The sequence below is a fragment of the Oncorhynchus clarkii genome, chromosome 27 (genome assembly GCF_045791955.1).
Source record: "Oncorhynchus clarkii lewisi isolate Uvic-CL-2024 chromosome 27, UVic_Ocla_1.0, whole genome shotgun sequence".
NCBI lineage: Eukaryota > Metazoa > Chordata > Actinopteri > Salmoniformes > Salmonidae > Oncorhynchus > Oncorhynchus clarkii.
Genome location: NC_092173.1, coordinates 16613387 through 16625059, shown reverse-complemented (window position 1 = coordinate 16625059; position 11673 = coordinate 16613387). Strand labels below are relative to the sequence as shown.

General features: G+C 45.0%; 1 protein-coding gene across 1 annotated transcript in view; it reads left to right on the top strand.

The window, feature by feature from the left end:
- The first annotated feature begins 7865 nt into the window (after positions 1-7865).
- Positions 7866-11673, top strand: part of LOC139385645 (short transient receptor potential channel 4-like) — a 17437-nt gene continuing 13629 nt past the window's right edge. Inside the window, exons 1-4 of the mRNA XM_071130876.1 lie at positions 7866-8386; positions 8658-8705; positions 8832-9019; positions 9910-10128. Of these exons, the coding sequence (XP_070986977.1) occupies positions 8861-9019; positions 9910-10128 (378 nt within the window). The 5' untranslated portion in view covers positions 7866-8386; positions 8658-8705; positions 8832-8860. The remainder of the gene's footprint in view (positions 8387-8657; positions 8706-8831; positions 9020-9909; positions 10129-11673) is intronic.

Genomic DNA, 11673 nt, shown 5'->3' with positions numbered 1-11673 from the left:
CTAACAGGGAAAAATTGAGAAAGTCGAGTGTTCAATCTCCTGCTCAGGCTGATATTTCTTCTGGTCTGGAAGTCCTGGGGGAACTGCAGCGCAGTTTAGAGGGAACATTAGTAACAAGCATAACCTGCTGCATTAGTCAGGTTATGCATCGAGAGCATCCTGACTGATTGCATCACTGCCTGGTATGGCAGCTGCTCGGCAAAGCACTACAGAGGGTAGTGCGAACGGCCCAGTACATCACCGGGGCCAAGCTTCCTGCCATCCAGGACCTCTGAACCAGGTGGCGTCAGCGGAAGGCCCTAAAAATTGTCAAAGACTCCAGCCACCCGAGTCATACAATCAAATGTATTTATATCAATCAAATATATTTATAATGCCCTTCTTACATTAGCTGATATCTCAACGTGCTGTACAGAAACCCAGCCTAAAACCCCAAACAGCAAGCAATGCAGGTGTAGAAGAACGGTGGCTAGGAAAAACTCCCTAGAAAGGCCAGAACCTAGGAAGAAACGTAGAGGAACCAGGCTATGAGGGGTGGCCAGTCCTCTTCTGGCTGTGCCGGGTGGAGATTATAACAGTACATGGCCAAGATGTTCAAATGTTCATAGATGATCTGCAGGGTCAAATAATAATAATCACAGTGGTTGTCGAGGGTGCAACAGGTCAGCAACTCAGGAGTAAACGTCAGTTTGATTTTCATATCCGATCATTCAGAGTATCTCTACCGCTCCTGCTGTCTCTAGAGAGTTGAAAACAGCAGGTCTGGGACAGGTAGCACGTCCAGTGAACAGGTCAGGATTCCATAGCCGCAGGCAGAACAGTTGAAACTGGAGCAGCAGCACGGCCAGGTGGACTGGGGAAACAAGGAGTCATCAGGCCAGGTAGTCCTGAGGCTAGGTCCTAGGGCTCAGGTCCTCAGAGAAAGAAAGAATTAGAGAGAGCATACTTAAATTCACACAAGACATCGGATAAGACAGGAGAAATACTCCAGATATAACAGACTGACCCTAGCCACCCGACACATAAACTACTGCAGCATAAATACTGGAGGCTGAGACAGGAGGGGTCGGGAGACACTGTGGCTCCGTCCGACGATACCCCCGGACAGGGCCAAACAGGCAGGATATAACCCCACCCACTTTTCCAAAGCACAGCCCCCTCACCACTAGAGGGATATCTTCAACCACCAACTTACCATCCTGAGACAAGGCCGAGTATAGCCCACAAAGATCTCCGCCACGGCACAACCCAAGAGGGGGGCGCCAACCTGGACAGGAAGATAACGTCAGTGACTCAACCCTCCTAGGGACGGCATGGAAGACCACCAACGGCTCAGACACGAGAGGTATGTGGCAGGGTCTACAGTCAATCACGGACTACAAAATAAAAACCAGCCCCGTCGCGGATCAGACAGACTAAAAAGAGGACAATACAGTGCCACTGATACCAAAACCTGCGGGCTCTCCTTCACTGTAGCCAATGTGTCTGGGTCTCGACCCCACCCTGTGCAACTGGGTCCTGGACTTCCTGACAGGCCACCCCCAGGTGGTGAGGGTAGGTAACAACATCTCCACCCCGCTGATCCTCAACACTGGGTCCCCACAAGGGTGAGTTCTCAGCCCTGTCCTGTACTCCCTGTTCACCCACGACTGCGTGGCCATGCACACCTCCAACTCAATCATCAAGTGTGCAGACGACACTACAGTGGTAGGCTTGATTACCAACAACGACGAGACGAGATGATTGAGTTGGACTTCAGGAAACAGCAGAGGGAGCAGCCCCCTATCTACATTGACGGGACTGTAGTGGAGAGGGTGGAGAGTTTTAAGTTCCTCGGTGTACACATCACGGACAAACTGAAATGGTCCACCCACACAGACAGCATGGTGAAGAAGGCGCAAAAGCGCCTCTTCAACCTCAGGAGGCTGAAGAAATTCGGCTTGTCACCAAAAACAATCACAAACTATTACAGATGCACAATCGAGAGCATCCTGTTGAGCTGTCTCACCGCCTGGTACGGCAACTGCTCCGCCCATAACCGTAAGGCTCTCCAAAGGGTAGTGAGGTCTGCACAATGCATTACCGGGGGCAAACTACCTGCCCTCCAGGACACCTACACCACCCGATGTCACAGGAAGGCCAAAAAGATCATCAAGGACAACAACCACCCGAGTCACTGCCTGTTCACCCCGCTATCATCCAGAAGGCGAGATCAGTACAGGTGCATCCAAGCGGGGATCGAGAGACTGAAAAACAGCTTCTATCTCAAGGCCATCAGACTGTTAAACAGCCATCACTAACATTGAGTGGCTGCTGCCACTTTAATAATGGAAAAATGTATGTAATCAATTTATCACTAGTCACTTTACATTATATAATGTTTACATACCCTACATTACTCATCTCATATGTATATACTGTACACTATACCATCTACTGCATCTTGCCATCTTGATGTAATTAAATGTATCACTAGCCACTTTAAACAATGCCACTTTATATAATGTTCTCATACCTTACATTACTCATCTCATATGTATATACTGTACGCTATACCATCTACTGCATCTTGCCATCTTGATGTAATGTATCACTAGCCACTTTAAACAATTCCGCTTTATATGTTTTCATACCCTATGTTACACATCTCATATGTATATTCTGTACTCTATACCATCTACTGCATCTTGCCTATGCCGTTCGGCCATCACTCATTTATATATTTTTATGTACGTTTTTATGTACATTTGAATTCGTTCCTTTACACTTGTGTGTATAAGGTAGTTGTTGTGAAATTGTTAGGTTATATTACTTGTTAGATATTACTGCATGGTCGGGATCTAGAAGCACAAGCATTTCGCTACACTTGCATTAACACCTGCTAACCATGTGTATGTGACAAATAAATGTGATTTGATTTGATTTGATAAGCCAGTGACTCAGCCCCTGTAATAGGGTTAGAGGCAGAGAATCCCAGTGGAGAGAGGAGAACCGGCCAGGCAGAGACATCAAGGGCAGTTCGTTGCTCCAGTGCCTTTCCGTTCACCTTCACACTCCTGGACCAGACTACACTCAATCATAGGACCTACTGAAGAGATGAGTCTTCAATAAAGACTTAAAGGTTTCAATAAAGACTTAATTAAATACACTGTTCTCTCTGCTACTGCAGCGGCAAGTCTGTGACCCCCAAGCCATAAGACTGCTGAACAGTTAATCAAATAGCTACACAGACTATTTACATTGACCCCTTATTTTATGATTATTTTTTATGTTGTTTTGCACTGACTCTCTTGCACAGGCTCAATGTACACTCACTGTACTCCAACCACACGCACACACACACACACACACATGCATATTGATGACACACACACACATACATTCATATTCTTTCACATTCTTCACATGAGCTGCTGCTACTCTCACTTTACCCCTACCTACATGTACTTATTACCGCAATTACCTCGACTAACGCGTAGCCCTGCACATTGATTTGGTATTGGGACCCCTTCTATATAGTCTCATTGTTGTTATTCTATTGTGTTACTATTTTTCCTTGAATTTATTTAGTACATTCTTATTGTTGGTTAGGGGCTTGTAAGTAAGCATTTCAAGGTAAGGTCTACAACTGTTGTTTTCTGTGAAAGTGATAAATAAAATGTTATTTTATTTGACTCATTTTCTGGCTTGCAGAGAGGACCTTTTCCAAACAATTCTATGTCTTTGTGTCAGATAGTGAATGGTGCTACCTGTCACCAGATGACTAGCAGGCATAGAAATTGGGTGTTATTCTGCTGTGAGGTCTATCCTATGGTTCTGTCTGCCATCTGTACTGACAGATGCTTTGCGTCATGCCTAAGAACAACTCTTAGCTGTGGTATATTGGCCATATATCACAACCCCTCGGGCTTTGTTGCATAAATATTGCATAGCCGGTAAAGCCTATCTGGGTACAGAGTGGTTCTCAAACCACTAAAAGCTGCCATGATATTATGATACTAATGTGGTTGTAGCACTAGAAGATAGAAGATAATATAACACGGAGTGAAATCTGACTGAGAATACAGAGTAAAAGTGTGTAGAAATGGCCTGGGTGCCATTTGGGATGCAGAGATGGAAACATTGCAGCAATTTAAATCTGATCACCTGGTCATAGTGCAAGAGTACCTCTGGAGTCGTTGTGTGTTTCGATTGGGTATACCCTACCTTCACAGAGCTTAGTAACACAAGGCCCAAACAACTGTCATTCTGCTCACATACACACACGGCTTCCAATGCTGTGGAGGAAAGACTGGTTCAAAACTGGGCTGAGTAGATGTACTGTAGGCCTCTATTATTCCATAGAAATAAAATAATAAAATATACAAAACTGCAGTGTGCTTTTAACATTGTGGGCAATGGGTATATCAAGGCCACATTACTGCAGTGAATGCCCTGATCCTCTATATCAATCTATGTCAATTTGATTGGAGAACCTAATGGACATTATTTGTGGTAGATCACAAGGTCTTATACATTTTGTTTAGGCTAGTTCCATGGTTTTAGATGCATAGGAAGAACAGATGTCGGAAGGCTGTTTTAAGGACCGCTGTTCTTTCAAACATAAGGTCAATTACAGTCGCGTCCCAACTGGGACCTTATTCCCTATGTAGTGCAATACTTTTGACGATACTATTCCCCATTATGTAGGGAATAGGATGCCATATGGGACGCAGCCTAAGAATGACGTTGTGGGGTGGTAATGGATATGAAGAAAACAAGTTCACATCAGTTCCGGCTGATCAAATTATCATTTGATCAAATTATGTGTAAGAACGACAATTATATAAAGAAGACTCCAACTCATCATTGCAACTGCTCCTTGGCTGGTATTCAATCTGTGGAGCACTGTCGACAATGCACCGTTTAAAGGCAATGCTCATGCCTTCACAGATTAAAGATGCAGTCCGGGATCTTAAGGACAACAAATTTGTGACATAATGTACAAATTGGATTCGTAAACACACACACGCATGCACACACAATCGCACTACACACAAACACACACCTCATGTTCTCCTCTCCTCATTACAGTACCAGAGATGTCTTCTTTAGAGTTATTTGACATCAGCTCGTGCCTGTGTTATAAAGTACTGTTATACTTAAAGCCTTAACAGAGAAGAAGCCTATTATAAACATAGATTGACATGAAGCACACAAGGTGGCACTTTGTTTCAATCTGGAGAGTGCCATGTTATAGTCAATGCAGAAGAAGTGAGATGCTGGAGACCTACAGTACATCAGCATTTGTTATGATGCTGGAAATATACGGTAGCCTGGTCCCAGATCTGTTTGTGCTATCACGTTAACTCCTTGCTATGCCAAAAAAAAATGACAATGTGTGGCAAGGAGTGGTATGATGGGACAAACAGACTGGTGCCCAGGCTAAATATACCAACACATCACCATTTATTATAATCATATAATTAGAATACAATATGATGGGCCCCCCGAGTGTCGCAGCGGTCTAAGGCACTGCATCGCGATGTTGAGGCATCACTACAGCCTGGGGTTCGATCCCAAGCTGTGTCACAGTCGGCATTGACTGGGAGTCCCATACGGCGGTGCACAACTGGCCCAGCGTCGTCCGGGTTAGGGGAGGGTTTGGTCGGGGGGGGGCTTTCCTTGGCTCATTAAACTCTAGCGACGTCTTGTGGCGGGCCGGGCGAAGCTGACTTCAGTCATCAGTTGAACGATGTTTCTTCCGACACATTGACGCGGCTGGCTTCCGGGTTAAGCGAGCAGCAATGAGACAACATTTGATTGCAACTGGATGTCACGAAAAAGGGGAGAGGACTGTCATGTGGCTGAGAGAGAGAGAGAGAGAGAGAGAGAGAGAGAGAGAGAGAGAGAGAGACAAAGGACACTGTCATGCCTTAGTACCCATATCAAGCTACAGAACATAATACAACCCTAACCTAAACCAATCCGTCATACCCAGTTGGTGTTCTTGACCGTTACTAACGACGTCAATGGATCAAACTCCTCATTCTGTCTCCTACTGCCTCTGACAGAGCTGTGGGAGAGGGACTCCTGACTCTGTCTCCTACTGCCTCTGACAGAGCTGTGGGAGAGGGACTCCTGACTCTGTCTCCTACTGCCTCTGACAGGGCTGTGGGAGAGGGACTCCTGACTCTGTCTCCTACTGCCTCTGACAGGGCTGTGGGAGAGGGACTACTGACACTGTCTCCTACTGCCTCTGACAGAGCTGTGGGAGAGGGACTCCTGACTCTGTCTCCTACTGCCTCTGACAGGGCTGTGGGAGAGGGACTCCTGACTCTGTCTCCTACTGCCTCTGACAGGGCTGTGGGAGAGGGACTCCTGACTCTGTCTCCTAATGCCTCTGACAGGGCTGTGGGAGAGGGACTCCTGACTCTGTCTCCTACTGCCTCTGACAGGGCTGTGGGAGAGGGACTCCTGACTGTCTCTTACTGCCTCTGACAGGGCTGTGGGAGAGGAATTTATAAAGGAGGCAGTCTAAGAGATGGAGCATGTGCCACATCAACTTACCTCTCCTGTCCCCTCCTATTCTCTCTTGACTCTCAGCTTGTTTAAAGATCGTCTTGACGATGGGAAATGTTCACCAGAGTCTCCTCTGTCCTCCTGGCTGCCCTTAGTTTTTGAAGCTGTGCAGTTTGCAGAATCATGGCCCTGCTGCCGGGCTGATGGGAAACATTCACAACTCATGCATCTGCTTTGTCTCACTGTCAATGTTACAACTGATAGTGAGGAGAACAAAACCTAATGTTGCCGTATGTTTACATGAGCTTGTAAAACAAAGTAGGTTATCAATTATGTTGGACCAAACTGTATACTATAAGGATTGGTTGTACAGTGTTTAATCTTGTATAAGTTTTTCTACAGAAAAGCTTCTCCAATTTTTATCTTGTGGGGACTTGATGAGTTGCTCTTAGATGTTCACTAAGATTGTGAACACATCTACATGCGGAAGGTAAATGCTGTAAGGATGATAAAAACGGACAAATAATAATGAAGATTTTAGGAGACACTGAACACACATAAATGTCCTCAACTGAAAGCTCCACTATCAGGAAGTTCATTAATCCTTCTGTTGCTCAGTACTCCTAACTAAACTAATTGAATGTAACTCAATCATATGCTTAATATTAATTCAATTAAAGTCAACTACCCCTCTTCAGTTCTACTCTAATGTGATACAGACAACTGTTCAGCAGGGAAGTATGTTAACCTGTCAGACACACTGCAAATGTAACACCATGTTCAGTCCCTGTCCTCCTGCACTGAAGTGAGTGTCTGTCTCTGTTTGTTTCAGGATGAACATCACCTTGGAATTCACAATATTATTTACAATATTAAGTTCCCTCAGGAATGTTCTTCAGTCCCCTCTTCATCCTCTCTGTTGAGTCTTCCTAACTCTACCCAGAGGCTCTAACTAAAGCATCACAATTCTCTTAGTTCTACTTTATTCAGATGGAGCCTAATGAAGATATTGATTTTATGGTGCAGAATAATGTTGTTCACAACGTCAGCTAAATCAACCTTTTATTACAAATTCAATGCCACGTGTTACACCTCACGAGATATTTCAACCTTGTGTTTTTCTCCTCTAAATGTATTGTAAAAGGTTTGCTTAAATGAGAAAAGGATCGTTGAGTTTAATTTGCAGTGGTTTGTATATTCCTTGCGATGTTGCCATGTGCAATGTTGTCTCTGGCTGGAACAACCTTTTACGTTAAATTATAAAATAAATTAAACCAATCAATCAATTCACATGGACATGCATCTCAAAGGAAGATAGCGGATTGCGCTTCTGTATTATCCCTGCATGTGTTTCTTCTGCGACCATACACACTCCTACTGAGTCACGAGAAGCTCCTGCAGTCTATCAACCGAAGAGCGCGCGAAGCTAGAGGCAACGAAGAGGATGCGTGCGTCTCCGGTGGACTTGATTGCTTGCTTGGGAATGTTTTTAACGAGTTGGATTTCCTACTCTTGAACAAATAATTGTTTCCCAAGATCACACCTACTGAATTGAATGGTTATGAGTCCCGAGAATGTTCAGGGAATTGTTGGAAAATCTGGAAAATGATTTTTTTTGCATGTTTGATCGCGACCAGAGAGGAAGATAGTATCCGCTTGCTCTAATTATAACGCTGTTGCTTTAGGTTACATATTCCGTATAGGCTACTTCTGTCAACTGGAATACCCAAAGGAACAAGGTGGAATAGTTTTTCTTCGTCCTATTTCTGTTCTGCAACCCACAGAAGCCCTGCTGTAGTAGGCCTATGTGTTTCAAGCAATGAAACAGAAGTGTATAATTATTTGACAGTCAAATGTCATAGTCAAAACGTACTGGACTGAGACGGTAAGTTTAGCTGTGTATTTTTGTTTGCTTGTCAAATGCGTTTGTATAGTATATTGACATTGATGGGATGATCTGCAAACAACCACATTGAACGTTTGTGGATATTAATGGTTTCACCAAATTCAGTTATTACCAGCAGTTGTTGTTATTATATTCATTAAAAAAATATGTATATTATCCAGAAAATGTATGTAAATGCTTTGCTGACTTTGTTGTTAGCCTTTGGATTTTTGTTGATTTAGATTCCGCTGGACTTTTTCTTTACTGCCAGGAACGTTGGAATTAGTCAACCTGCCCTCAGGGCAATTAATACGATTTGGTATGTAAATCTCATCCACTCCATTGAGCATGACACATTACAAATCTGATTCCCCCTGTCTCTGTCCACTGCCTCACCAAAATGTAGATTACGGGTAATCAATGTTATCCAATCTAACCTGTCTAGGTGAGTGAGATTGCCTAGCAGTAGCAGCGATGTCTCGACTGTACTACAGGAGGACAGACAACTCCTCCTACAGGGACCGGATCGCTCTGAGGATTGTCAGGGCCGAGTCTGAACTGTCTGTCCTGGAGAAGAACTACCTGGGCGCAGTGGAGAAAGGAGACTACGCCTCAGTCAAACAGGCTCTAGAGGTAGGGATGAAGGGAGGAGAGGAAAGGAGGAGGAAGGAAGGAAGGGAGGGGATGGAGGAGAAAGGAGACTATGCCTCAGTCAAACAGGCTCTAGAGGTAGGGATGAAGGGAGGAGAGGAAAGGAGGAGGGAGGAAGGAAAGGAAAGGAGGGGATGGAGGAGAAAGGAGACTATGCACCTCAGTCAAACAGGCTCTGGGAGTAGGGAAGAAGGAAGGGGAGAGGGAGGGTTGAAGGAGTAAGGGGGAAGGGAGGGAGAAAGACTCGGAGAGAGGGAGGAAGGGGGGGAGAGAAGGGAGACAGGGAAAGTATACTACACTTCCCTCCAACAAGCTTTAGAGGTAGGGATGGAGGGAGGAGTGGGAGGGGAGAAGGGGGGAGGAATGGAGAGAGATGGAAGGGAGGGAGAGAGAGAGGAAGAGGGAGGAGTGGGAGGGGAGAAGGAGGGAGGAATGGAGAGAGATGGAAGGGAGGGAGAGAAAGAGGAAGAGGGAGTAGTGGGAGGGGAGATGGAGGGAGGAATGGAGAGAGATGGAAAGGAGGGAGAGAGAGAGGAAGAAGGAGGAGTGGGAGGGGAGGAGGGAGGAATGGAGAGAGATGGAAGGGAGGGATAGAGAGAGGAAGAGGGAGGAGTGGGAGGGGAGAAGGAGGGAGGAATGGAGAGAGATGGAAGGGAGGGAGAGAGAGAGGAAGAGTGAGGAGTGGGAGGGGAGATGGAGGGAGGAATGGAGAGAGATGGAAAGGAGGGAGAGAGAGAGGAAGAGGGAAGGGTGGGAGGGAGGGATAAATAAGTCTCAGTTCAAGTACAACATCAATAAACATGATACAATTTGCTATCATGATACCATATAACTAAGTAAACATCCGTTGTAATTCCCTCTCCCACCTGTAGGAGGCAGAGATCTACTTCCGGATCAACATTAACTGTATAGACCCGTTGGGCCGCACAGCTCTGCTGATCGCTATTGAGAATGAGAACCTGGAGATTATAGAGCTGCTGCTCAGCTATAACGTGTACGTCGGTGACGCTCTGCTACACGCCATCCGTAAAGAGGTGGTGGGGGCCGTGGAAATGCTGCTCAACCACAAGAAGCCCAGCGGGGAGAAACAGGTAGAACAGTCACAGAGTGCTTCCCAAATTGCACCCTTTTCTTGAGTGTTGGCTATAGACACTTGGAGGAGGGGTTCACCTGCATACAGCACAACACACTGTCCTTGTGTTATCACCTACATACCAATAGGCTACCTGCTTTACAATCAGATTGGTCTAGAGAATGGCCTTAGACCAGACATGTCGATATAGAACAGTCTCTACTATATGCCCTCTTCTTGTTTTCCTGTGTTTTACACTACCCCATCCCCTCCCAGGCACATACTCATTCCTATAAGGATTACTTCAACCCTATTTTATTTTTCATGGAATAGATCAGCTATGAAATTAGCAGATTTGAGTCTATTAAATAATATTACTAGCATCACTTCTAATCCCGCCCCCTTCTTATATATAATGCCCCAACCCCCCTCTCCCCTGGTTAGGGGACTCGGTGGAAAACATTAACATTCAACCCAAACTGAAAGCTACAAGGAGAAAATGTACATGTGCAATTTAGAAATGTTTCTCCATGCTATTACACACTGTATATTTGAACCATTCGATGTTGGTGAATTGCATATTTTTCCTCCTCACATCTCTTGCTTCAGCACAGTGTCTCTCTCTTCTGCACATAATTCCATTTTCACTTCTCTCTCTGTATGTGTTGGTCTACTCTAATGAACTAGTTCTCTCAGGACTGAGATACGCTACTCTGGGCAGTTAACACATTTTCCCCATACACTTGCACTCTGGATATTGGAACCATAATTCTTACTATATATTCTCCACAGCCTCTCTTCCCTCTCTGTGTTGATCTTGGTTGTGTCCCAAAATGGCACCCTATTCCATATTTAGTGCACACAACCCTATAAGCCCTTATCAAAATGAGTGCACTTATATAGGGAATATGGTGCCATTGAGACTTAGCCATGAACAGGTGAACAGAGGTATGATAAACCAGACAGGGGGAGGCTTTACTCTGCTCATCACTTTAAATCACTGCTGATCCACTAAACTAGATCCTCCTCATCACATCACCTAGCCCTCCCGTGATTCCTCTGTTTGCAGTCTGTTTACTTATGCACTCGCTTCGTAATATGTTAATCATCTGATTTACATGTCTGTTGATCACTATAGCAAACGAGTCAACAGGCAGGTACTGTCTTTCATTTGTATGGGCTACTGTATTTTTCTGATTTGTGTGTACAGTGACACATCTGTAGCCTATTGACGACATCTGGTTATGTGAAACTGTGACAAGGTTACATGGTCTCACCAGTGCTAAGGGCAGGCAGGCAGTCAGTAGGAAAAGGATAAGGTGCAAAAATGTATTTGTCTAAATAACGGTAGTGATGGTAGAATAAATAAACATGTTGGGAAAAAACAAACGAACTAGGAGGAAAAATGTATTTCCCCGGTGCGCCAGGTAACCTAGTGGTTAAGAGCCTTGGCACAGTAACTGAAAGGTTGCTGGTTCACTGTCCTGTATGCTCTGAAGGGGGGAGTAAACATATGTGGGTGGGGAGCGAGGGAGCTCCATGAAGCAACACACAAGGACACGGT